At 46.6% G+C, this 27,983-nt stretch overlaps 1 protein-coding gene across 9 annotated transcripts in view; it reads right to left on the bottom strand.

Moving 5' to 3' along the window:
• MFAP3L (microfibril associated protein 3 like) overlaps positions 1–27,983 on the bottom strand; it is a 110,925-nt gene that overhangs the window by 50,005 nt on the left and 32,937 nt on the right. For 4 of the 9 annotated variants that reach the window (XR_006272892.1, XR_006272887.1, XR_006272893.1 and 1 more), the window contains exons 3-5: positions 23,979–25,002; positions 17,864–17,911; positions 17,562–17,773 (exon numbers count right to left, since the gene is read on the bottom strand). Coding sequence is in view for 1 of the 9 variants with exons in the window: in XM_043486773.1 (XP_043342708.1) it covers positions 24,089–25,002 (914 nt within the window). In the remaining 8 variants the exon portion in view is untranslated. Of the gene's footprint in view, positions 1–10,758; positions 11,197–17,561; positions 17,774–17,863; positions 17,912–18,893; positions 25,003–27,983 lie in introns of those variants that run through there. The other 5 variants (XR_006272890.1, XR_006272888.1, XR_006272891.1 and 2 more) reach the window with 3 other exon arrangements.

Here is a 27,983-nt window from a genome sequence, read left to right as displayed (position 1 = left end):
TGGTAGGTCAGAGTGAGCTAATGGTTCTGGCCTTTCTATTTTAAGGGCACTGGCTGGGGGTTGGTCTGGAAAAGTCTGAGGTGGGCAGACAGGTGTGCTGGGCTATCCTTAACAGCCTTCCGCTCTGACTCTTAGAATCCAAGAAGAAGAAGAGATTCACAGCCCCCATTTCAGATTTCTTCTGAGCACCCCTCCTGGGCCCAATTGCCTATCATTGACCCCATGAAATCCCACCACTGGTGACATTTCTCTGATGTTGTTTAAACAGTTACCAGATTCAAACTTCCCTGGAGATTTGTTGAATAGCTGGATGAGAATAAAGCCTGAAAGAAGTGTGGGCTGAGACAGCGCTCGGTGAAAGCAGGGGAAGACAGTGGGAGAGCAGATGGGGAAGAAGGGAAACTGACAAAATCAACATCACGGACCCCATCCCACCGCTGCCCAGGTCATGTATAATTTGACCCTAATTCCTCAAAGAGCTACTTTACAAAAGAGTTAATTAGGCCTGTATCTCATGTTAAACTTGAACTGCTAGTCTAGAAAACCACCAAATTCTACCTTTAAAAGCAAAACCTAGGACTTGCCTGGGGGTCCAGTGGTTAGGAATCTGTACCATTGCAGGGGGGTGTTTGTTCGATCCCTGGTCAAGGAACTAAGATCCCATATGCCTCACAGTGCAGTCAAAAACTAAAAGAGAAAAAAAGTGATACTTGATTCATACAATCTGAATTATGAAACAACTATATTTCAAATGAATGTATTTATATTATGTCCTCTAATAGAGAGGACTTTAGATGGCTTAGAATTGTTCCCTTAAGACTTGAAGGCTATTGAAAACCAAGTGAAATAAAACTTCTCAAATGATCATTCCAGTTAAGTACACACACACACATATCATACTTATACTGTAGTCCCTGTACTTCAAGCTCCCTGTTAGATAAAGGGTGTTGCCAACTTACACCAATGACTTGATTGACCATCCTGATTGTAATACCTTGTGTTACAAGTAATTCTCATTGTTTCAGAATCCTTCCTCCTTCAGGGTGACTAGCTTGTCTTGCAGCCCTAAACCTAAAAGAATAGTAGACGCATCTAATTTGTTGTTGTTCAGTTGCTTGGTCGTGTCTGACTCTTTGTGACCCCATGGACTGCAGCATGCCAGGCTTCCCTGTTCTTTACCATCTCCCGGAGTTTACTCAAATTCATGTCCATTGAGTCACTGATGCTATCTAACCAACTCATCCTCTGCCTCCCCCTTCTCCTCCTGCCCTCAATTTTTCTCAGCATCAGGGTGTTTTCTAATGAGTTGGCTCTTTGCATCAGGTGGCCAAAGTATTGAAACTTCAGCTTCCCCTTCAGCATCAGTCCTTTCAGTAAATATTCAGGGTTGATTTCCTTTAGGATGGACTGGCTTGATCTCCTTGCTGCCCAAGGGACTCTCAAGAGTCTTCTCCAGCACTATAAATAGAAAGCATCAATTCTTCAGTGCTCAGCCTCCTTTATGGTCCAGCTCTCATATATGTACACGACTACTACATCCAATACTAGTGTTTTGTAAGTAAAAAGCCAGACTCTTGGACTCTATGGGAGAAGGCGAGGGTGGGATGATCTGAGAGAACAGCATTGAAACATGTATATTACCAAGTGTGAAACAGATCGCCAGTCCAGGTTGGATGCACGAGACAAGTGCTTGGGGCTGGTGCACTGGGGTGACCCAGAGGGATGGGACGGGGAGGGAGGTGGGAAGGGGGATCAGGATGGGGAACACATGTAAATCCATGGCTGATTCATGTCAATGTATGGCAAAAACCACTACAATATTGTAACGTAATTAGACTCCAACTAATAAAAATAATTGGGGGAAAAAAAAAGCTTGCTACCATAACATACACAGTAGGTCAGACTTCCTTAGAGTTTCAAGTTTTATGGGTGAACTGACTCAGCATAAGGAAGGCCCTTCATTCATCTATGAGAGGCTCTCTGACCAAGAGTTGCTAATAGGGGCACAAGCTAGGAAGAAAATACTCAAACGGATTGTAATTTGATTATCTTCTAAAGACAAATAGATCTTAGCCATGATTCAGGCAGGAAAAAGCTAATAATAACTTCATATGGAGTTATTATTTTTGCCCATAAGCATCTGGGTGGTTGAAGCAGTCTGATTGTATGATTTGGCACAAGTCCAACCTACAGAAATACTTCGGTTGAAAATAGTTACGTGGGAAACCACTGGAAAGGGATTTCAACTTCTGAGAGATTTCAATGGGTGAATCAGTCCATTTTCCCCTGATATTTGGTGTTTATTTTTCACGGACTATAGCCCTCCAGGTTCCTCTGTCCATGGGATTCTCCAGGCAAGAATACTGGAATGGGTTGCCATTTCCTTCTCCAGGGGATCGTCCCAACCCAGGAATCAAACCCAGGTCTCCTGCATTGCAGGCAGATTCTTTACCAACTGAGCTACAAGGGAAGCCGCCCTTTTTCATTGGCAAACACAAAAAGAAACAAACCAAAAAATGCATGTTTTCTAGAATTTTGTATTAATGGCCAAAATCATGGCTGGTGATACTATGCACCTTGAATACTCTGTGGAGCTTGTGATGTATTTGCTCACTGATCCTTAAGACTGCTGGGAAGTACAAGGTAGAGGCAAGATTCTATTTCCAGGCAAAACTTGGGCTCTCTTATCAGCTATTCATAAATAATACATCTGTATAAAGTTAGGATTCAAAAACCTGAGGCCACCTATAAAATGTTCTCTTCTGTATATGATGGGTTTCCTTGATGGCTCAGATGGTAAATAATCCGCTTGCAGGAGACCCGGGTTGGAGCCCTGTGTAGGGAAGATCCCCTGGAGAAGGGAATGGCAACCCACTGCAGTATTCTTGCCTGAAGAATTCCATGGACAGAGGAGCCTGGGGGGCCACAGTCCATGGGGTCACAAAGAGTTGGACACCACTGAGCAACTAACACACACACACAAAGGTAGGATTCAAAATCCTGAGCCCACCCATAAAATGTTCTCTTTCGTATGTGAGAACTTCAACTTTTAAATTTCATGACTAGTCAAAATGTACAGCATGTATTCTTGATTTCCTTTCTTCTTCTTTGTTTTCTGTTGTTTCAACTAATGGCCAGTTTCAGTCCCCTAGACCTACTAGTTTGAAAAAGAATTGTCTTTTGATGACTCTGGGGCTTCCCTGGTAGCACAGATGGTAAAAAATCTGCCTGCAGTGAAGGAGACCCTGGTTCGATCCCTGGGTTGGGAAGATTCCCTGGAGAAGGGAAAGGCAACCCACCCCAGTATTCTTGCCTGGGGAATTCCATGGACAGACCATGGGGTTGCAAAGACTCAGACACGACTAAGCGACTAGCACTTTCACTTTCACTGTGGCGGCTCTAGGGAGGCAGCTTGCTCACTCAGTGCGCTGACACTCTGAAGATTCGTGGAGGTTTCAGATCTGACCGGGACTGCTGGGAACATCTTTCCCTTTTGCAGCAAAATGCCAGGTCAGAGAAAGGAAAAGAAATGAATATAATTTTTATAGACACAAGGTTCTATGCTTACAAAGTCCATGGACCGATTTTAGGGATGATAACAGTAATAGTGAAGTTTTAGATTTAAAACAAGTCATTTCCATGTCTATCTGGTCAACTAATTAATGATAAAAGACCCAAGAATATAAAATGCTGGGGAAACTGGATAGCTACACGCAAAAGAATGAATCTGGATCACTGTCTTAGAGTAAATGATTTGACTGATAAGACGTTAGTATCCAACATTCATAAACAGCTCCTCCAACTCAACATCAAAAAAAAAAAGCAACCTGATTAAAAAATGGGCAGAGGACCCGAATAGACATTTCTCCAGCGAAGACACAGAGATGGTCAACAGGCACATGAAAAGATGCTCAACATCGCTGGTCATCAGGGAATTGCAAATCAAAACTACAATGAGCTACCATTGTACTGGCAGAATGGCCATCATCAAAAAGTCTATAGTGATAAAGGCAGGAGAGGGTGTGGAGAGCAGGGAACCCTCCCACACTGATGGTGGGAATGTCAACTGCTGCAGCCACTGTGGAGAACAGCAGGGAGGCTCCTCAAGAAACTAAAAATGGAGCTACTGTGTGACCCAGCAATCCCACTCCTGGATGCAATATCTGAAAAAAAAACACAAGAAAACAAAAATACTAAGAATGGGGACCTTTCCTGTTCACTGCTGGTTTCCAACAGCCAGAAACAGCAGCTGGTAGACACACAGGTAGGCAGGTAGCAGCGTTTGTTAGATGAACAACAGTGGTCATCACCACCATTGTTGTTCTTTGCTGCTCTATCATATTTCATTGTCGGTATAGATAGATGCCAATGGATAGATACAGTGACAGACATTCTTCACATTGATTTATGAGAGTGGCGGGACACCCAGCCAGCGAGGGCGCCCTGGATGACCTGGCAGTGGTAGTGTGTCTGTGACCCAGCAAGTGTAGACAGGGTGGGCTGTGACCCTGACGGGAAAGACAGGTGTCTAGGCAGCAGGGTTTGGACAGCTGGGCATGCGTTTTTCCAGGTTTTCCTACTGACCAGTGATGGCCAGTGCACACCTCTGTCAGACTGGCATGGAGGTGCAGAGAGCTCAGCCGCGCACGCCCTCTTCACCTTACCCACACCTCACACACGTATCAGTCATCCCCGACCTTGTAAGAAACGTCCCGGAGGCAGGACGAACAGAAAGGGAAGCTGGATTCACAGGCAAACACCGTCAGGAACCTGAGACACATGTGCTTACACAAACCTGAGAAAGTCTGACGTGTTGTGATGCTTTTGTCAAGCGAGTGGAGATGGAACATCAGAGGCTGAAGAGCTTCTGTCTGACAGCACCATGACCATTAGGTAATCAGGACAGAACCAACAATTCTCCTTTCCTGACAGCACCTGTCCGTGGTTCCCGATGGCTGTCTCCTCTCTGTTCCCACAGGGCGTTTGGAGCCGGAAGCCCTCTCCCTGGGCTGGGTGAGCATGCTCCTTGCCGAACTGCTCATCCAGCCCAGAAGCCCGGGTCCCACACCCACCTAAGAGCTCCAGATTGCTGCAGGTGTACCAGTTCCACCCAAACCATGACTGAGCTAGATTCCAATCAGTCCTCGTTTCTATGGCTACAAGAGTTCCCCGAGTGACAGAAAATACGGGCAGATTGCTCCCATTTTCTAAATGCATTGACATAAAATGTTTTTTAAAAAATCCACCCTCCAGTTGCTCATTCTCTCCCTCTTTCCCTCCTACCACTGTTGTTGTTCAGTCACTAAGTTGTGTCCAACTCTTTGTGACCCTGTGGACTGCAGCACGCCAGGCTCCGCTATCCTTCACTATCTCCCGGAGTTTGCTTAAACTCATGTCCATTGAGTTGGTGATGCCATCCAACCATCTCATCCTCTGTCATCCCCTACATACCTACCACTGGGGTCAGAGCAAAGGCCACGTGGTCTCCCAGCCTCCATCTGCCTCCACTGCCTCCTCTCTAGTATCACCCGGATTTTGCTCAGCCTTCTTTGCCCCACTTCACAGTTGGTGTGGTTAGAACTCACAGGAGACTGGCCCTGTCCTCACAGATGATACAGGCCAGGGACTGATTCAGGGACAGGCCTGTCATTAAGTCCAGGACAAAGAGATGTGAGATCAATCTGCTGGGTACACTGAGGAGAAAGAGTTCCCTTCCTTAAAACAAGAAAAACAAACAAGAATAATAAGAAATTGCCCTTTCATGGTTTCTGTTTCCAAATGACCAGTGTGAACAGCAATGTCCACACTTGCTTTTCCACCTGGAGATCACCAGGGAACCCAGTGAAGGACCAGGAGAAACAGGACTGCTGAAGCCTGGAGGAAACCTCAGTACTTATTGACCCTGACGGCTTAATCACCCTGAGAAACTCGCCACTGACAAAGCGCTTGTCATGTGAGAGTTAAAAATCCTAATGTTGCTTGTCACTTTGAGCTGGGTTTTCTACCTTCCGGAGGCCCCAAAGCACCCTAACTAAGCTGTTGGATTCCAGCTGTTTGTTCAACATGTGCTAAAAATCCCCTGGTTTGGGGACTTTTGAACAACAGTAAAATTTTCTACTTAGTTGGACCGTAAAGAAGGCTGACCGCTGAAGAGTTGAGGCTTTCAAACTGTGGTGCTAGAGAAGACTCTCAAGAGTCCTCTGGACTGCAAGGAGTTCAAACCAGTCAATCCTAAAGAAAATCAACCCTGAATATTCATTGGAAGGAGTGAGGCTGAAGCTGAAAATCCAATACTTTGGCCACCTGATGCGAAGAACTGATTCATCTGAAAAGACCCTGATTCTGGGAAAGATTGAAGGCAGGAGGAGAAGGGGACGACAGAGGATGAGATGGTTGGACGCATCACTGACTCAATGGACATGAGTTTGAGCAAGCTCCAGGAGATGGTGAAGGGCAGGGAAGCCTGGCGTGCTGCAGTCTGCGGGGTCGCAAAGGGTTGGACATGACTTGGCGACTGTATGACAACCGTCACCACAAAGGATTTTATAGTAATTAATGTCAGTATATCAAGTAGATGAGCCTCTCTTTTCAAATGAAGATAAATGATTGATTCTATTTTTCAGTGTTGTTTGTGCTCTATTTTAAGTTCCCAAAGCTCCATTGTACACTCTCAAGTCCTGCCCTGTGAGCAAGGCTCCCTAACTCTGAGGCACCCAGAGGAAGCAGTTCTGTCCCCATGTTTACAGACACAACTGTCAGTCTCAAGTTGCTGAAAACAACTTGTAAAAACCACAGCAGTCCTGGTGCTAATTGTTGCCCGTGTTCTGTATCCCTCACATTCTCCTCTGCATTTCTCTAATGCCAATGTGATTCCTTTAGTCATCAGGCTTTACTTTTAAACCCCCCAATTTATTTCGGCCCCCCTCCCACGCTCTTACTCCAGAAACAACTGTGGCCAAGCCCCTCATGGCACCTTCAGAAACACCTCATGTCCCTTCTGGTCGCCCTGCCATTCCTGCCACTCCCCTGGTTCGGACCCTCATCTGCAGCCTTCTGAAGTCCCCACGGGGAGCTTTACTCCCTCCCGAGCATCTTTCCAAAGCAGAAGTCCGTCCTGCCCACCCTGCTCACTGGCCTTCAAGAGACCCCAGCCCCCCTCCCCTCCTCCCCGCTGTTCCTCCCCTTCTCGTCTCCAGCCAGCAGGAGGCCCCGGGACCCCTTTATGGCCTCCACCTCTCAGCTCACATGAGTCCATCTCCATCTGCTCAGATCCCAAATGCTCTTCACAGAGTACCCGAAACTGTATATTTCTTCAGAAAGTCCTCCCGATCTCTCCCAGTCAAAAGTATGACACTCTTCCCCTGGCTTTTACTAGGATTTCATTTCTCTACCAATGAAGGCATTTATAACTTTTTGAGACACTGTCTATTGTAGATATTTACTCTGTATCTTATTCACTTTCTAAAAAGGTGAAGTGTTGAGGGCAGAAACCAGGTCTTGCTCATTTTTATGTTCTTGGAGGCTAGTATTTCTTTGACCATTAGTAACACCCGATAAAGAAAGCTAAATTACTAAGGAGGTGTTGGCTTTCTGTTGAATTCTGCTTTGCGGGTCCAAAACCTTGTATTATCTGATTAAAATGAAATAATATTTTGAAAAAAAAAGGAACATTATTAGGTTCAGCTGGTCATTAATCAACTAAATGAGACAGAATTATTTTTTAATATTTATTTATTCATTTACTTATTTGCCTGTACCAGATCTCAGTTGCAGCAAGTGAGATCTAGTTCCCTGACCAGGGATCAAATCCAGGCCCCCTGCATTAGGAGTGTAGAGTCTTAGCCACTGGGCAACCAGGAAAGTCCCGGGAAAAATTCTTTAAGGGGAGATGAATTCAGCATCATGTTAACTGCAAACGAGGAGAGATACCTTTGTTTTCTATTTCAGAGACATTCTTAATCTGAAAGTGAGCTTGAATAACATCCATACTTCAGGATGATTCTCCAAATTCATAAGTGCTTTTGGTCTTTCATTTGATGATTATCACCAGAACTTTACCAAAAAATGACTATTTTGATTTAGTGAAATATACCACTTTTCAGTGAGTCAAGAGGTCATATGTACCCATATCAAAATGAAGGATCCTTTTAAACAAATGCCTATTTCTTTGCTGGGTAGACTTCTCTACTGGTGAAGGCGATACTCTGCTATTCATCTGCAGGCACCATGAGAGGATGAGATGCATGTTATCTAGTTACCAGTTAACACCAGGAGGTTCAACTGGACCACAGGAACCTCTGCTCAGCTGACCTGCAGAAAAAATGCACCCCAGACTCATGCTGGGGAGACTCTGAGACACATCTAGGATTACCCTCCACTTCTTCTTAATTTTTCCCCTGCTGTTTAGCTTCAATCTGGGGCCTCTCTGGTGGTGCAGCAGTAAAACAATCCACCTGAAATTCAGGAGATGTGGGTTTGATCCCTGGGTCAGGAAGATCCCCTGGAGGAGGGCCTGGCAACTCACTCCAGAATTCTTGTCTGGGGAATCTCCATGGACAGAGGAGTCTGGTGGGCTACATTCCATAGGGTTGCAAGAGTCAGACAGCTTAAATTTAATACACAGTATAAAATAGAATGCTCAAAATTCTCCAAGCCAGGCTTCAGCAATATATGAACCGTGAACTTCCAGATGTTTAAGCTGGTTTTAGAAAAGGCAGAGGAACCAGAGATCAAATTGCCAACATCTGCTGGATCATCAAAAAAGCAAGAGAGTTCCAGAAAAACATCTATTTCTGCTTTACTGACTATGCCAAAGCTTTTGACTGTGTGGATCACAATAAATTGTGGAAAATTCTGAAAGAGATGGGAATACCAGACCACCTGACCTGCCTCTTGAGAAAGCTGTATGCAGGTCAGGAGGCAACAGTTAGAACTGGACATGGAACAACAGACTGGTTCCAAATAGTGAAAGGAGTATGACAAGGCTGTATATTGTCACCCTGCTTATTTAACTTATATGTAGAGTACATCATGAGAAACGCTGGGCTGGAAGAAGCACAAGCTGGAATCAAGATTGCCGGGAGAAATATCAATAACCTCAGATATGCAGATGACAGGACCCTTATGGGAGAAAGTGAAGAACTAAAGAACCTCTTGAAAATGAAAGAAGACAGTGAAAAAGTTGGCTTAAAGCTCAACATTCAGAAAACTAAGATCATGGCATCCAGTCCCATCACTTCATGGCAAATAGATGGGGAAACAGGGGAAACAGTGTCAGACTTTATTTTTTTGGGCTCCAAAATCACTGCAGATGGTGATTGCAGCCATGAAATTAAAAGACACTTACTCCTTGGAAGGAAAGTTATGACCAACCTAAATAGCATATTAAAAAGCAGAGACATTACTTTGCCAACAAAGGTCCATCTAGTCAAAGCTGTGGTTTTTCCAGTTGTCATGTATGGATGTGAGAGTTGAACTATCAAGAAAGCTGAGCACAGAAGAACTGATGCTTTTGAACTGTGGTGTTGGAGAAGACTCTTGAGAGTCCCTTGGACTGCAAGGAGATCCAACCAGTCCATCGTAAAGGAGATCAGTCCTGGGTATTCATTGGAAGGACTGATGCTGAAGCTGAAACTCCAATACTTTGGCCACCTGATGCAAAGAACTGACTCAGTGGAAAAGACCCTGATGCTGGGAAAGATTGAAGGCAGGAGAAGAAGGGGATGACAGAGGGTGAGATGGTTGGATGGCATCACTGACTCAATGGACATGAGTTTGAGTAAACTCCGGGAGTTGGTGATGGACAGGGAGGCCTGGCATGCTGCGGTTCATGGGGTTGCAGAGTCGGACATGACTGAGTGACTGAACTGAACTGAACTGTGCTGGGTCTTCACTGTTCACGGGGCTTTTCTCTCGTTGTGGCTACTGGGGGCTACTCTTCATTGCGGTGCTCTGGCTTCTCAATGCAGTGGCTTCCCTTCTTGCAGAGCAGGGGGCCCAGGGCCTGTGGGCTCAGTAACTGTGACTTGGCTCCCAGACTCCAGAGCACAGGCTCAGTACTTGCAGCGCACTGGCTTAGTTGCCCTGAGGCATGTGGGATCTTCCCGGACCAGGGATTGAACCCGTGTCTCCTGCATGGGCAGGCGGATTCTCAACCACTGAGCCAGCAGGGAGGCCCCATAGTTGCTGTTTCTGAGAGAGATCAGCAGGGATTATGGCCCTGGGGTGATGTGCCTGCTGTGCCCTGTCCAGGGCCGCCTCAGCCCTGAAACAATGTCCTCACCTAATAAGGCCTGTTTTCCTGCTCCTCCAGTGAGGCCAGGCTGCCCTGTTTGTGCCCTGACAGCCTGTCAAGGGGGAGGGACACACCCCTGGCTGTTCAGGAGCATTTACAGCCCTCAGTTGTGTGTGGTTCCTTTTCCTCCGGGGCCGGTCTGTCCTGCCAAAGGCTGAAGGAGAATGCAGGATGGGCTTCAGGAATGGGATTCTCCATGAGAATTTTGTTTGAGATTAAAAGAAACCCAGGAGGCAGTCAGGGCAGCCTGGGGGGTTAAGCTCTAACCTCTCCCCAGGGCAAGTGGGCTGTCCCCACCAATCCCTGAGCTGCAGAAAGGCTGCGCTTTTATTTTACTTGACCCTCCCGGGTCTGAAAAGTGCCCGCAGAGAACACGGCAGGAAAACACAGAGGTGATTCCAGTGTGACTGCTCCTTTTTCTTGAATTCACCACAGGTTTCTAATTGTGGAAAGCGGTCTCACCAAGACAGCCCCAGAGTGGACAAAAGACCTTTAAATGTCCCTTCAAATATATATATATATTAGGTTAAAGTTGAAAGAAAGAGAAGAAAGAAATCTACCCCATCCTGAGAATGGGGGAAGTCTCTACGAGCATGGTTTTAGCTTCAAAGAGATTCTTCAAAATGTACATTTTACCCTTCACTGGTCCCTGTGAATGAAGACATTTAATCCAATACCAATAGATCGTAATTAGCTGCAAGATGTATTTGTTTTCATTTAATTAATGTTGACTAGAGGCTTGGCATCTTTCTGCTTCTGCTGGGAGCACTGTGGGGGTTCAGACGTGGTTGTTATCTGCACAGAGCTCTGTCTGGTAGCTGGAGAATCTCTTATGGTCTCAGAGAAAATTACTCAACTATTTCGTTCTTCAGAACATGGGACCGTCTTTTGGGCTACACTGCCTGTAGGACAGGGAAGAAGAGGGGTGTGTCCTGTTATAAAGGGGAAACCAAAGAAAAGACTTAAGGGCTTACCAAGGTTTATCTGGTGGCTCCAACGGTAAAGAATCTGCCCACAACACAGGAGACTGGAGTTTGACCCCTGGGTGGGGAAGATCTCCTGGAGAAGGGAATCGTAGCCCATTCCAGTATTGCTGCCTGGGAAATTCCGAGGACAGAGGAGACTGGCGGGCTACAGTCTATGGTGTCGCCAAGGGTCAGACAGGACTCAGCGACTAACACTTTCACTTTCTTTCCAGCTTTATCTATCTAAATAGTCTGACATGGAAATTGACAGGAAATGTTCCATCTCACTGTTGATGAATGAGCATAAATAATTTCGTAAGGCTGTGACATAACAGCCTGTGCATAGGAAACACAGCTAAACTTAGGTAGTCCTGAACACATCTGAACATCGGTTAGACTGAGGTGGGCAGACTTGGCCTTTTGCCCTGAGTTTGGAGTGGAAAACACAAGAACAAGGTTGCTGCGGACGCAGTTATGAAAAAGACACTTTGGATCTTGATGGAGACAAAGTATTCTAATTAATGTATCACAGTCAAAATAAACAAATATTTGAAAGAGGCTTCAGTGTTGCTGCTTAAAGGGACATCTGCCTTCCCCAGTACCACAGGACATCATTTCTTAGAAATGGTTTAATAACCTGAGTTCTGTAATAGCCCACTGATTAGCTTAGCATAAAACGCTTTGGGCAATGAGGTTCGTGTCACCGAGGAGACAAGCAGGACCTAAACTGGAGGGAAAATTTCTTGGCTAGAAATTAAGTGGGTAGCCATTCTCTTCTCCAGGGGATCTCCCCAACCCAGGGATCGAACACAGGCTTCCTGCATTACAGGCAGTTTCTTTACCATCTGAACCACCAGGGAAGCCCAAGGAATATAATTTTCTGTAATTTTAATAATGGATTCACACAAGCTAATGCATTTACCAGCTGGCATATTTTAAAAATTCACTTTTATCCAGGCTGGCACAGCAGCCCCTGGCTAACAGTACAGAGAGCGGTTTCTCAGTTTCCCTCTGCTTCCCTTAGGCAGCTCCTTTGATGCTTCCAAGAGGTCGGCATCCAGATCAGGCTTCTCAGGGCCTCTGGCCGTGGCTGGCCTCCCAGAAGTCCCCTTGGGAGCTTCATCCCTCCCCCACACTCTCCTCCATGCTCCTGAGTCCTGGGCACTCAGATTTCAGCTGCTTGGAAGGCAGAATCACTGGAGTAAACCAATCCAGACCACCTATCCATAACGCCTGACGGAGGCCAAGCGTGATTACAAGTCCAGGTACTTGTACAGTACAACAACGTTATCTGGGAGGAAGGAATCTTTCTTGATGCCATTTCAGTGGCTTTGAATGAGGACTCTTCAAGGCTCATCAGATGCTGGAAGCTGTCTCCTACACTTTCCTGGGTTGGGCAGAGGACCTTTTACTGTGGCCAGCTGTCTTGGCCTCAGCCCCTGAGACGGTAACCGGCATTCATGCTTTCCTAACATGACATCAGAAGTGACAGGCTGGGGACTGACACTCCTCTCCGGCTCCTGTCTTACCCCGGGGAGACGCAGGCGAGGTGAATGAGACCAGCAGTATCGGAGGGTGTCTGAGGCTTTACCACCGACTGTTACCACTCTGTGCCTTAGCTTTGGAACTTCCGAGTGTATCTCGACACCGTGGAGGGAGGACATTGTCTCTGAGGCTTTTCAAGGCATGGAGCCCCCACGCCTCTGCTCGGTGCTCTGCCTCTTCTGGCTGCACTTGGGTGCAGGCTGTGATTTGGGAGTCCAAGGACCCCTCCAACAAGGCACCTGCCTCGAGTCCCTCCTCCTCAAGGGCTTTCTAGGGACTCAAGTGTCTGCTGGTCTTTCCTTGGTTTCAGAAACCACACTTGTCTGCCCGCATCGTACCAGTACTTCTAAAGCAACAGGAACTCAGACACCAAGAAACAGAAATCTGCACACTTATTTCTAAAATATTGATGCTAAAGCTGAAGCTTCAATATCTTGGCCCCCTTATGGGAAGAGTTGACTCATTGGAAAAAACCTGGATGCTGGGAAAAGATTGAGGGCGGGAGGTGACAGAGGATGAGATGGTTGGATGGCATCACTGACTCAATAGATATGAGTTTGAGCAAACTCAGGGAGATAGGGAAAGACAGCGAAGCTTGGTGTCCACGGGGTCGCAGAGAGTCGGACATGACTGAGTGACTGACCAACTACTATTGGAAAAACACACTGATTACAGTTGGTTCCAGAGAAACTTCAGTTATCTAATTAGTTTACTGCTATAAAAAACACATGTGTTCTGGGGTGGGAAGGAGGAAGGTGTGGTTATAGAAGGGTAACTGAGGAATCCTTGACCTCCTGGAATATTTTGCGTCTTGGAGGTGGTGGTGGTGGATGTGCAGACGTACACATGTGGTGAAATGTCACAGAACCACATGTACACACAGTGTGTAAAAACGGGGCAACCGGGTTGACCCTGGAGACGCTGATCCAGTGTTGGTGCCCTGACTGTGATGGTGCATGATGCTTCTGCTAAGAGGTGACCCCTGGGGGAACCGGTCAAGTGTGCATGACATCTCTCTGTGCTATTTCTTACAACCCCACGGGCACCCAGAATTCTCAGCATAGAAAGTCTGATTATCACACTCTGGCATCTTAAACAGAAAACATTCGTTGCTCACGGTTCTGGAGGCTGCAGAGTTTGTAACCAAGCCTCTGAAGAAGCACTGTTTGCTGAGGCCGGCTTTCTGGTTCAGAGACGGCTGTCTTCTCACTGTGTCCTTGGAGCCCTCTGGGCCTCTTTTCCAAGGACACGAACCCCATTCCTGAGGGCTCCACCCTCACAACCTCACTACCCTCCAGAGGCCTCATCGCCAAATACATCACCCTGGGGTTTGGGATTTCCCCAGTTTCCGAGGGGATCCAAACATCCAGTCTGTGAGCATGGCATCATTGTCTTCTGCTCGTGTTGTAGCACACAACCTTTCATTTTCAGCTACAGACAAGAGCATTTCTAGATAATAAGATGATTACACCAGCTGTCCTGCATCTAGAGTCTTTCTTAAAGTCTCTTACTGATTCAAAATGATTGGGAGTAAAATCTTTGATTAATATAGTAATCTGGTTATTGAGTTAGTGAGCCTGTGTCAGACACAGCAGTTCCAAACTTCAAAGGATGCACAGAAAGTAAAACATATTTAACTCAATCACCTCTAATCCATTATGGGATGGGAGAAAGTAACATAAAATAGCATGATGTAAGAATTATCCACCTATAAGTATTTTTTAAAGACATGTTAAATTTTTTTTTTTTCAGGACCTGCCCAGCAGTTTCATAAATATCACTAATGTATCTCAATAATTATTGTAATGACAAAAAGCTAGGAAAGTTATATTCTGCACATAAAAAAAAATGTAATGATCCCAGATTCCTCACATCAGCTGTCATCTTTCTTTTCTCCTACAAATTTAATTTCTGAGGTTGTAACACTTTCAAAATTACTTCTAGTAATAGAAGTAATCTAATCTACAAATATGGTTGTTATTATTGTTTAGTTGCTGAGTTGTGTCTGACTCTTCTGCAACCCCATGGACTGTAGCCTGCCAGGCTCCTCTGTCTATGGGATTCTCCATGCAAGAATACTGGAGTGGGTTGCCATTCCCGTCTCCAGGGAATCTTCCTGACCCAGGGATTGAACCTGAGTTTCCTGCATTGGCAGGCAGATTCTTTACTACTGAGCCACCAGGGAAGCCCACAGATGTGTATCAGTTTAGTTCAGTTGTGTCCGACTCTGTGACCCCATGGACTGCAACACATCAGGCTTCCCTGTCCATCACCAACTCCCGGAGTTTACTCAAACTCATGTCCATTGAGTTGGTGATGCCATCCAATCATCTCATCCTCTGTCATCCCCTTCTCCTCCCACCTTCAATCTTTCCCAGCATCAGGGTCTTTTCCACTGAGTCAGTTCTTTGCATCAGGTGGCCAAAGTATTGGAGTTTCAGCTTCAGCATCAGTCCTTCCAACGAATATTAAGGACTGATTTCTTTTAGGATTGATGGGTTGGATCTCCTCACAGTCCAAGGGACTCTCGAGTCTTCTCCAACACCACAGTTCAAAAGCATCATTCTTCTATGCTCAGCTTTCTTTATAGTGCAACTCTTACATCCTTACATGACTACTGGAAAAACCATAGCTTTAAACCATATTTTGTTGGCAAAGCAATGTCTCTGCTTTTTAATATGCTGTCTAGGTTGGTCAAAACTTTTCTTCCAAGGAGCAAGCATCTTTTAATTTCATGGCTGCAGTCATTATCTGTAGTGATTTGGGAGTCCCCCCAAATAAAGTCTGTCACTGTTTCCATCGTTTCACCATCTATTTGCCATGAAGGGATAGGACTGGATGCCATGATTTTAGTTTTCTGAATGTTGCGTTTTAAGCCAACTTTTTCACTCTCCTCTTTCACTTTCATCAAGAGGCTCTTTAGTTCTTCTTCACTTTCTGCCATAAGGGTGGTGTCATCTGGTGCCAGGTTCTAATTTTTGTAATGCTTCAGGTTTAAAATAATTTCAAATACAGCCAACATTAAAATGTACCTCTTTTATGTTCAAGGGTCTAATACATGGTGGATGAATTTTCTCACAGTCTCTATCCATAATCAAGCCTTTTCCCTCATGCATAATAGCCTTGTTCTCTGGCCCAGAGAGTAAGGAATGCTAGCAGGAAAGACAGAAAACATCATCCAACAGTGAGGACCACGTGTCCAGCTGGAACTGAAGACTTCTACCTCTTTGTTCAAATGAACTTGTCACTTTTTCCCCACTTCATGTAAAACCCTTGATGTTTAGAATCTTTGTGCTCAGTTACTTAGTTGTGTCTCTTTGTGGCCCCATGGACTGTAGCCCACCAGGCTGCTCTGTCCATGGGATTCTCCAGGCAAGCGTACTGGAGTGGGTTGCCATTTCCTTCTCCAGGGTATCTTCCTGACCCAGGAATCAAACCCATGTCTCCTGTATTGGCAGACAGATTCTTCACCATCTGAGCCACCAGGGAAGCCCTTTAAAGCTTTGGAACAACTTTATTCACCTCATCAAATGGCTGGGAGGAGTAAGTGTTGCACAGCAGGTATAATAATCTATCAGACTTAATGGTCAGAGACACAGATCCCCTCAGAGTCTCCAATGCACCTGAGCTTCAAAGGAGTCATGAGAACTTTCAAGAAATAGATGCTGCACAGCATATAAACTGAACAAAAACAAAAATCCCTTCATCTAGCTAGGGGTCATTGTACAGGGGATTTTTTGTATGATTCATGGGGATCTCTATTCCATAATGAGCTTTAAAATTGAGCTCATTATAAGAAAACCCTATAAGAAAAATGTTGTGAGAAATTTGCTTGTTGAAAAGTTCATATGCTATCAACCTTTGTGCTTATCTTTTAGCTTATTTAATATGAGTTAATATCTTAGGAAAATTCTTACTCTTGGCATCTTCATGTTACTTAATAGTTAAATGCAGTTGGTACAGGCTTTACTTCACCTGTTATTTAAAAATACCTCAATAAATCACAAACACATACATATACTTCATTCAATTTTTGTTTGTTGTTTAGTTGCTAAGTCATGTCCAACTCTTTTGTGACCGCACGGACTGTAGCCCACCAGCTCCTCTACGGGAGTGGGTTGCCATTCCCTCCTCCAGGGGATCTTCCCCCACCCAGGGATTGAACCTGTGTCTCCTGCATTGCAGGCAGATTCTTTACCACTGAGCCACCTGGGAAACCCATATTTCTTTCAGTACATCAGTTCTAATCGTCTTTCCAAAACATACTCATCTACTGAGCCACTTAATCTGATGATTCTTTCATTTTTCTAACCATTGAACTGTCTTTTTATTTAATGAACTGTAGCCTCAGGGTATCTCAGGGGTCGAAGGAGCGCCAGAATCACCTGACTTCTGCCTCCAACACCCCGTTGGCAGAAACCATCTAAACTCAAAAGAGTGTGAGTCACGTGATCTGTAATTAAGATAGTGGTGCCAGTGAAGTGAAGTGGCTCAGTCATGTCTGACTCCTTGCAACCCCATGGACTCTAGCCCACCAGGCTCCTCTGTCCATGGGATTTCCCAGGCAAGCATACTGGAGTGGGTAGCCATTCCCTTCTCCAGGGGATCTTTCAGACCCAGGGGTCGAACCTGTGTCTCCTGCATTGCCAGCAGATTCTTTACCATCTGAGCCAGCTGGGAAGCCCTAGCGGTGTCAGGAGCACCCACATTTTTTGGTAATCCTCTCTTCAACACAAATACATTTATAACTGTCTTTTTAGGTTGATGGCAAAAGGATGACTTTATTGCAGCAGGACAAACTCATGCTTTCTATTCCAAATGGCTGGACAAGGACCAGTGTAGAACCACTTTTAAGATTTTTGACTTGGCACTTAAAACCTACCAACACCGGAGTATCTCCTCCATGCGGTCACAGGCTCCACTTCACCAGAGATGTTCAAGCAGAGCAGAACCATGTGTGTTAGCAACTCTGCCAAAAAGATAGGGAAATCAGAAAACCTGACACTTAATTTCCAACTCTGTGACTACACACTTGAAAATCCCTCAGATGAAGCCTTACCTAGGCTCTTTTGATTAAGGCCCCTGGAAGAATGAACTATTCCAAAACCTGTTAAAAATAAAAGCACAAAAATTAGCAGCTGTTTGTCCTGAGTCTGAAAATATCTACCAGTCAGCATTACACACTTAGGACAAAACTTTCCTATTTTCTCTTCCCTGATGGCACATTTGTTAAAGTTTCCATTAATGCCTCTGCAGTTCTCTTAAAGCCTTTTTTGTTTGAAGAACTTACAGATCTTAGTTATGTGCATAGTTTCTTGGGTAACCCACTCAATAATTTTGTTTGCCTCTTCAGACTGCAGCAAAATTTAGTTTCTTTCCCATCTGGTGTTGTCCAGTTTTGTCTCATATACACAGCCTTATCTCAACCCTGAATATTCACTAGAAGGACTGATGCTGAAGCTCGAATACTTTGGCCACCTAATGTGAAGAGCTGACTCATTAGAAAAGACCCTGATGCTGGGAAAGACTGAGGGCAGGAAAAGAAGCAGGTGACAGAGGATGAGATGGCTGGATGGCATCACCAAGCCAATGGACATCAATTTGAGCAAAATCCAGGAGATAGTGAAGGACAAGGAAGCCTGGTGTGCTGCAGTCCATGGGGGTCACAGAGTTGGACACCACTTAGTGGCTGAACAATAAATCTCATCTTATCTGACAGGAATAAGCTCTGAGAACTTTCAGTGGGCACATTCAGAGCAATTTGGCCTGAACTGGGTGCTGCCTCAGGTTTCTGCATGAAGTCTACAACTAATGCCTTCTCTTGGGTGAGTTTCCTGGTCTTTGTGGATTTTCTGCAATAAGCTTGATGTTACATGTTAAAATTCCTTCTTGATATAAATAAATGTCCATCAAGTTCGTTAGGACAGAGTTAAGATTTTTGACTTTGGATAAAGTTTGTAGATTCACATAAAAATTACTTCCTTTCCCCCCTTTCCCCTAAGATATGCTGCAGATGCAAAAGGCAGGGATGAGCACTGGCCACATACTTCTTACAGGTAAAGAGCAAATCAGGCCACATGCACACAGCCTTGACCAGGGACATGGCACGCTCGGCACACCTGTGCAAATCCTTTATTAAAGCAACAACCAAAGTACAGGATGGCTCACATTTTTTTTTTTTTTGCTGCTATATCAACTTAAATATTAATCATTTGTGTATACATTTAAATTATTTTTAAAAGGTGAACATTTATAGCTCACAAATCAACAGTGACATTTCCACCCAGATACATTTTTCCATCTTATTTCCCAGTTTTAACAACGAACATTCAGAACCAGAGGGATAGCACATCAAACGTAAGTGGCAGCACCTTCTGTGAGCAGCGCTAGGGTGTCTGAGAGATACACTGAAGGTTTACATTCTTCATTAAATAAAAATAATTTATGCAGGAATATTCTTAGACCTATTTGCTTTGTTTTTACATTCTCTATGAGCTTAAGTTCGGTGGTGGCATTCTGAGCATTAGACCCCTTACAAATGACATCTCTAAAAAAGTCTTAATTAAAGGTCATTATCACTGTCATATGATATTTTCTTGTATAACAGACAACCAGTCTTTCAGAAAGCAAAATAAGCAATTCTGTTTTATTTGATTTCTCACCCCACCATGGATTTGTTTAATCCAAATCTTGTTAATCACTGTAGAAACCCTATGTCATTAGGAAGATGAACTTTGTTATCTACTAGAGGATTTTACAATGAATAGGTGAATGTAAAAATGACTAATACCTTGAAGATGATGGTGGTTTAGTTACTAAGTTGTATCCAACTCTTTGCCACTGTAGCCCGCCAGGATCCTCCTCCGTCCATGGGATTCTCCAGGCAAGAATACTGGAGTGGGTTGCCATTCCCTTCTCCAGGGGATCTTCCCGACCCAGGGGTCAAACTCGAATTTCCTGCATTGCAGGTGGATTCTTTACTGCTGAGCCACCAGAGACACCCTACCTTGGAAGCAACAGAGATCAAAATATGTGGGTGACTATACAATGAGATTTGGTGGATATTTAAAGGGTACCAATGAATTAGTCTAAAAAGCAAGAACAGAAACAGGGATTATGATGTAAAGGGAATGCAAAAAGGGTGTGTGAAGATGGATACTGGGCAGTCATTGAACTGTGCTGAGTATAAAACAGAGTATCTGAAAGATAAGCTTAATGCTCTGTTTTCTCACCCAATGAAACACTGAGAGGAAACCCCTGTTCACAGAACCACTGGGGCCATGAGGAGTTTCAGCACTGGTAAAAAAGTGAAAGTGGCAGTCACACAGTCGTGTCTGACTCTTTGTGACCCCATGGGCTGAAGCCCGCCAGGCGCCTCTGTCCATGGGATTCTCCAGGCAAGAATACTGGAGTGGGTTGCCATTCCCTTCTCCAGGGGATTTTCCCAACCCAGGGATTGAAGCCAGGTCTCCCGTGTTGCAGGCAGATTCTTAACTGTCTGAGCCACCAGGGAAGCCCTGGTATAAGACTGAAATTCAACCTGCACATAAGGGGGGCTGGCTTGCCTTTCTGAAACAGCTCCTCAGCCAGCAGGGATTGGGGTCTCTAGGGTTGAGCTGGTTTGTGTTGGTGGCACTACATTTAGAGGCTATCTGTTCAAAACATGCAAACTTTCTTTCTGCCTTACATTTTCTTCATGGGCTAAAGAGCTGAGCAGATCCGAGGTTACCAATAAGTAACAATCCATGTATTTTTTTTTTTCACAATCCATGTATTATATTTGAAATGTTATCAGTCCAGTGAACAAGCTATGCAGTCATCGTTCAAGCCCAGTCTCCACCAATTTGCTTTCTTACCATACGTGCTCTTCAAAGGAAGTCTGAACAACACAGATGTCTACAGTTAAAAATGAAACACACAACAAAGAAGCGAAGGATTCCAGACTCCACTGTGTGGGAGTTCAGGACTTTTGGCCTTGGCTTTGGGGAAAAAAACACAGATGCCCAACAGCAATCATTCTGGGTGTAAAGACAGTACAATAATATTCAGGACAAGCGAGGACATTCAGGTGTTTCTAGAGCAATTTCCATACGTTACAGATGTCACATTTGGTTCCTAGAGATTTAGTCAAGTATTAGTATCTCTTTTTGTCAAGTATGATATACAAAAAGATGAGAATAGTAGATGTGCCCTAAAGATATGAAAATATATATAAAACAAAACCATTATAAATTACATAGATTTGCAATATAAAATTGTTTTTCCCCCTATTTAGAATAAATACCATCCAAGTTTACAGGTCATTGCAGTGAATTAAATATGCACACATATCTGAATCATTTTCGGAACTTCAAGAAAAAAAATTGTTATAGATATGACCAGATGACTTGGAAAACAGAAACTGCTTGCTTTTGAGAAGAATGACCTAAGACCCAAAGGACATGGCTTGGGATTCAGTGTTAAGTTGTAAAACTGCCCCAAAGAGCCATATGTAGCCATACTTCTATAAATTTCTAGACGCTGAACAATTTATCTTTGAAAAACCAGGCGAAAGTCATGAGACTATCTCTGTCCCCTATTCTAGTGGGAGAGCATTTCTATTTCGTAAAGAAGCTATAGCATAAATAGGAAGAGACAGAGATATCTTTGTAGTAAGCCAGCCTCATCTCTGGTTGGCTATTAATATTATTCTATCAAGAGCTTTCTGATGCCTTAAAGGGGAACATTTAAAAAATCTACATAATCTCCCCAGTCTAAAGAAGCTAAAACCAACCTGAAAACATTCTTTGGTCACTCAGTTCTGCTCCTGCTTTCATAAAAAGTCTGCCTGTGTTTAACTATCTGTATCCAACATCCAGGTGGGAGATGCCTTCTCCTGTCATTTCCACGTGGAAACCTGTATGTGGGTTTCGGTGGAGGGAGAATGCGACGGAATGGGAAAAAGTCAATTTGGGGACCCCAAAATGAGCCAGGGCCCCTGCTGCGGCTTTGGGTGCACAGATCCATGGTAAGGATCCGCTGACCTCCACAACAAGTGGAAAAATGTTTACATTTTAAGACGTGGTGATGAAACTTCTCCGCAGGCCAACTACAGAAAACCTTTGTCCAGGGAGCCCATGCGGGGGTCAAGGTTTCTCTGGATTGTTCACTTCTCATGTTTTATGTGACCACCAAACTGATGGCAACGGGTTATCTGAGGCCAAGAGGAATCTGACCCAACTGTGTGTCCTGTCAGACCACCTTTCACATTAGTTATCTCTACACAGAGAAACCACTGAAGCCAAGCCCTCTGTTCTCAACTCCAGACCCAGATGAATTTTCTGAAAAAGTTGGCAGCAAAAGCATCTAATAACATCACGGGCCCATTTCTGCTCCAAAGACTCCTTGTCTCATGTAAGGGGGGCCATCATGGGAGATGACAAACTTTCCACAAAACTCTAAATGTTAGAACCAGGTGGGATCTGGGGACCCAAGTACCACCTCCGGGTTTGGCAGACAAGAAAGATTCAACCCAGGGATGCAGTGAAGTCTCACTCATCCAGACAGTGAGGACGTGAAGACTACGCCTTGGGTCTGTTCAACAACTGCGCGGCCCAAGGGACCTTAGTGGACCTATGATGTGGCCGTGACGCTCATGACGATTGACAACCTCAAGGTTATGGCACCCCTGCTCGTAAATGGCAAGGAAATTATACCTCTCCTTTTCATTGTTACATCTAAACTGTGGACATTGCTCTAATGCTTTGGGGGCAGAAGATCCACAACTGTCTTAAAAAGCTTTGAGTTTTGTAAGCTGGTTCCTTAAATCTGCAACAGTACTGATTTTCAGCATAAAAAATGTTAGAGGAACCAGAGAGGACAGTGAAAACCTGAAAGTTATTGTGGAGAAGGACAGGGTGACGATACGGGTTTGGTTCTGTGGGCAAGGGAAGCACCTAGATGGAGCTGGGGAGTGCGCGGGTGCCCCCACTTGCCCAAAGCCCACAGTGGTTACCAGCACAGGCCAGCGAGGTGCGGGCCTGAGGTGACTAGCTTCGGCTTCTCTCTATAGCATCACTCTAGCCTCACATACAGCCACCTTCTCGTGGGGGCTAAAAATGAATTCAAGAATGCTGGCATGATGATGCCATTATCCTAACCTGTCACCACCCCCTTCAAGGATGGACAAATCAGCCATGCAGTTAACAGGAGTGGGCCTGCAGGGGCGACCCCCAGGACCCTCACTCTTGCTGCCCTAAACCAAGCATTGGGGTCCCCTGACGTCCATGGCCCATGGCAGCCATGGTGGGAGCTCCACGCGGCCCACCTAAGCGGATTTCTTAGGCGCCTCTGTCTCTGGAGGTGACACGCCTTCCAGGTGAAGCAGCAGCCAGCTTGGAGGGGGACACTGCTTAGACGTAAGGACAAGGCTTTCCACGGGCAGTGTGGGCAGATTCAAGTTCATGGTCTCCCTCCAACCCCAGGTGAGCTCACCCAAAGGCTCTCAGGATGGGACGGGTAAACCTATTTTTATTTGGCTATTAAAGTGCTATTCCTGGGCAAGGTTGTGTTTTTTTTTTTTTTTTCCTCTCTGTTTCACATCAGCAGCTTCATTGGAAACAAACGAACAAAAAAAGCAACGGATGGAGACAGGCCTGGGAAACGACAAACGTCAGGACGCTGGGAGCTAGCTGCTTTGGAATGTTAAGATGACTCGTGGGAATCAGCCCTGACACCAAAGCCTGCGAGGTAAAAGTCTGGGGTTGGGGGGGGGGGGCGGGTAGGAAATAAGGACAGAGTGGCCAAGGGAACGGACCCGAAGGAACGGTCAGCATTCACGTCACAACGCCTGGGTTATAAAGCGACAATGATGGGGCAAAACTGAGAAGAAAGTGCAACAGAGCCGCGGAGGGATGGACTGCAGCTACTGCCTTAGCAGATCCATTTTTCAAAGGAAGAGCGGCGCCCTGTGCCCGGGACAGGACTGTGAACTCAGAGTCTCTGACAGTCAATGATGTCTGCCGAAAGGGCAGCAGCGGTTAAGGTTATCTGGCGGAGAAGAGCCTCTGAGGTTCGTGTCAGAGGAACCTGACACCTGCCCAAGGTCACCACCCCCGCTCCCCGATGGTGCTCGCATCCCCCTTGGCTGGGGGCCGGCGGGGCGCACAGCGTGCGTGCGGGGGCCGGGCTCCTACCTACGACGGGCGTCTCCGGTAAGGCTTAGCGGCGAGGGCGGCCTGCATCTGTCCCGAGGGGTGGCCCTGAGTCTCGGGGTGTGCATAGCTTCGGGGTGGGGGGTACACTGTTAGACATGGCTTTCATAGATGACGTGGGTGCTCCCGTCCTGCGGTCTGGCTGGCTCCGCGGCCTCCAGCAGACCAGGCGGCAGGGCGTGGTCCGGCACCTCGACGGGCGTTGGTTCCTCGGAGGTCAGCGCCGCCGACGTGACCTCGGTGGAGGGCGCCGCGGACTCCGGGGAGCGCTCGGCCGACGGCTCGGTGTCCTCCTCCTCGTCTCCGGCCCCCAGGGGCCCCGTGGCCCGGTCGTCCGAGGGCTCCCGGCGGGCTGGGGGGTGCACAGACACCTCGATGGCGATCTGCTGGGGCTGCTCGTGCAGCGAGGAGGCATCCGAGTCGGCGTCGGGGATGGTGTAGACCTCCTCCCCGTCGGCGGCTGCGGCCTCCTGGCCCTCGGGCGTGTGGCGCACGAAGTTCTGGTGGCCATGCTCATCCAGGCCGACCACCTCCATGAGCTCCTCCACGATGGTCCTGCAGTTCATGATGAGCGGGGGCAGCGGCACGCTGCGTGCCAGCTCCTCGATGTAGCGGGCGAACTCCATGGTCTTGAACTGCGTGACCTTGGCCAGCTCCAGCGTCTTGGCTGACGTGATGATCGGGATGCGCTTAGCGATCTCGAAGGCCTTCTGCAGCTTCTCCGCGCCCTCCGTGCGGAAGAACTCGTTGATGGCCTTCTCGGTCTTCTTCAGGTGGCTGCTCATCATGCAGAGGCGGGTGATGTTGAGCACCAGCACCACGGCGAAGGCCGCCAGGCACACCACCATGTAGTACACGCCCATGTCGCCCGACGTGAAGACCACGCGCAGCGTCACGCTGTTGTTCACCGAGCCGTGCACGTTGGAGGCCACGCACGTGTATCTCCCCCGGTCCGAGAAGGACACCTTGGTGATGTTCAGGAGGCCGTCATGCATCTGCCACTTTCCTGCGGGGGAAAGAGGACAGGGTCAGCTGGGCCCTCTGCGCCCCGCAGTGACTGCTCCAGGTGGCCCTGTGTGCCTCACACCCCTACCTACGCGGCGGTGAACAGGGCACACCTCCCACCACCACCTCCAGCACTACTGACGTTGGCCCGGGGAGCTCTGAGCACACCTCCCACCACCAGGTCCGCTGCTGCTGCTGATGGGGACAGAGAACAGTGACCTCGACAGATGGGCAGAGGAACAGCCCACTTGATCCGCAGAACTCAGGGAAGAGTCAGGAGCACCAGCCCATTTTACAGGATGGAGAAACTGAGGGAGGGGCCCTCTAAGCCCCCTCTCAAGGGCACCCGTTAGGAATCAGTTGAGCTAGATGAGAGTTCAAGCCCAACAAGTTGGACTCTGAACACCAAATCATACTGTGCAATTCCACACTCTAGAGAAAAATTAGAAACACAGAGTCTGGAAAGCACTGTGCTGTTACTAGGGAATTCCTTAATGTGGCGTCTGATTTTCTCACCTGCCTGTGAGCATGGCACTGCAGAATATATGTTCACTGGAAAGTTTCTGTTTATAAAGCATAAAGAATATAAAGCACTTTGGGATCAACCTAAGAACTGGAGCGAAAGAGAAAGTGTTAGTCACTCAGTCCTGTCTGACTCTTTGTGACCCCATGGACGGTGGCCTCCCAGGCTCCTCTGTCCATTCAATTCTCCAGGCAAGATTACTTGAGTTGCCATGCCTTCCTTCAGGGGATCTTCCCAACCCAGGGATTGAACCCAGGTCTCCTGTATCGCAGGCAGACTCTTTACCATCTGAGCCACCAGGGAAGTAAATCAGTTAAATTATAACTGTTTGCCTGGGTTTCTCATGTTTGAGGTTGAAGTTATCCTCAGTTGACGGAAACACGACTTACATCGTTCATTCAGAGACTCTACAATGAACTACATCACTTACACTGTGGAGATTCAGAGGCTGGGTGTGAATAAATATCAATTTGGTTTTGCTTTGCAAATAAATAACAGACCCATCAGGTTGAATGGAGAAGGAAATAGCAACCCACTCCAGTATTCTTGCCTGGAGCATCCCATGGACAGAGGAGCCCGATGAGTTATATAGTCCATGGGGTCGCAGAGTCAGGCATGGCTGAGCAACTGAATAACAAATCAGGTTGAAAGCAGGTCTCACACTATGGAGAACACATGATGAAAAGCATTGAAACAGAGATGAACTCTTCCCTGTCTGGCCTGGAAAGGATACAGCACTGCCCTGGGAATCTGGTTCTTAATGTGAATTAATCTTTGCTAGGGATTCATCCTTAATCTGCCTGTGTACCTGCTAGTCAAAAGAGCTGACCCCAGAGCCCCGGGAAACATGACCCCAGGTCTGCCTTTCAATTTTGGGTCTGAGCCTTCTGAAGCCCCTCCATCTCCCCAGACAGGCCCTCAGAGACAGAAGGGTCCCGGACCGGCCCTGGGGGAGTTCTGAGCGGGCGGATATTTCCGTAAAAGCAGTCGTGTCCCCAAGTGAGCCAGACAGGGTCTCCTGAGAGATTGGGCAACTTAACTATAGTTTCCTTCCAAGTGTCTGTTATCACATTGCATCTTTGTTTGTTTCATTCCCCTCTGGCATAAACTTAAGCCTAATGAAAAGTCCCCAAAGCAACTAGCAACTGTTAAAAAAAACCAAAGCCAATATGTAAGCATTAAAGTGACGAGGATCCCCAGGGAGTGTGAGACAGGAGACAGCCTACATCACTCCTGGTCCTCTGTCTCAGGGACCGTCCTCAGGGAAGCTGGCTGGAGCCGCGGGGACCTGCAGACCGCCCCCCTCGCCGGCCAGGGGAGCCTGGCGGGAAGCCTCCCATAGAAGGCACTGTGACATTTTCTGGAGGAACATCTGTGGAGAGCAGTTCCTGGCATGCCTGAGCACCCAGCTTCTAACAACTTAGCCAGTGTCCTCTCTCTGAGAGTAGAAGACGTGGGAAATCTAGTGAATTTCAGTCTCCTGGGAGTGTGTGTGGACAGACCAACCTGTACCCACTCTGTGAAACTTCCCCTTCTCCACATGGGCAAGGGCCAGCCTCCTACCCTGTCTATTCACTCCTTGAATATCAGGCTTCAGATGTGATACAGCAGACTTGTCCAAATATAAAATCATCTGAGCAAGGGAAATGACCAATTTGGATCTTCCTGACCCAGGGATCAAACCCACATCTCCTGTGTCCCCCTGCATTGGCAGGTGGATTATTTACCAACTGCACCGCCTGGGATCAAACCAGGCTACAGCAGGCACAGGAAAAAAGAACACGTCTGGTCGACTGAAAGTTTATGACAGACCGGGAAGGTGTTGAGCTCAACAGAACTGCAGAACCTCTGGGAGCTTCTCACACAGAACTTCCTCACTTGGGTGGGAAGTATAGCGGCAACAGGGCAGGAGAAGGTGAGGTTATTTGCATGGGGAACACTTGGGATCAATCTGTTCACCTCCTACCCTTTCATCCCCACTCCCTCTGTGGAGGAATTATCTACACGTTCAAGGTCAGAGAAGGAGGAACCTGGGTGTAAAAGAGGAAGAGCAGAAAAGAGTGCTGAAGTCAGGAGGCAGGCACCTGACGGGAACATAAATGGCTTTCTCCAAATATCTCAGCTATGCTTTTAGTGACGGCTGTATTCTGTCATAGAAAAGTGAAATGCAGAAATGCATATAGTTACACAACACCAACGCTTTACTGACTATTCAGAGGGTTTCTGAAGTTAGATTTTATAGTTATCTTCAGGGATGTGTTAAACTGTCTCAGTTCAGTTCAGTCGCTCAGTCATGTCCGACTCTTTGCAACCCCATGGACTGAAGCATGCCAGGCCTCCCTGTTCATCACTAACTCCCAGAGTTTACGCAAACCCATGTCCATTGAGTTGGTGATGCCATCCAACCATCTCATCCTCTGTCGTCCCCTTCTCCTCCTGCCCCCAATCCCTCCCAGCAT

Source organism: Cervus canadensis, chromosome 14 (assembly GCF_019320065.1).
Source record: "Cervus canadensis isolate Bull #8, Minnesota chromosome 14, ASM1932006v1, whole genome shotgun sequence".
Classification (NCBI taxonomy): Eukaryota; Metazoa; Chordata; class Mammalia; order Artiodactyla; family Cervidae; genus Cervus; species Cervus canadensis.
Note: the sequence above shows the minus strand (reverse complement) of the source record. Positions and strands in the feature narration are given on the sequence as shown.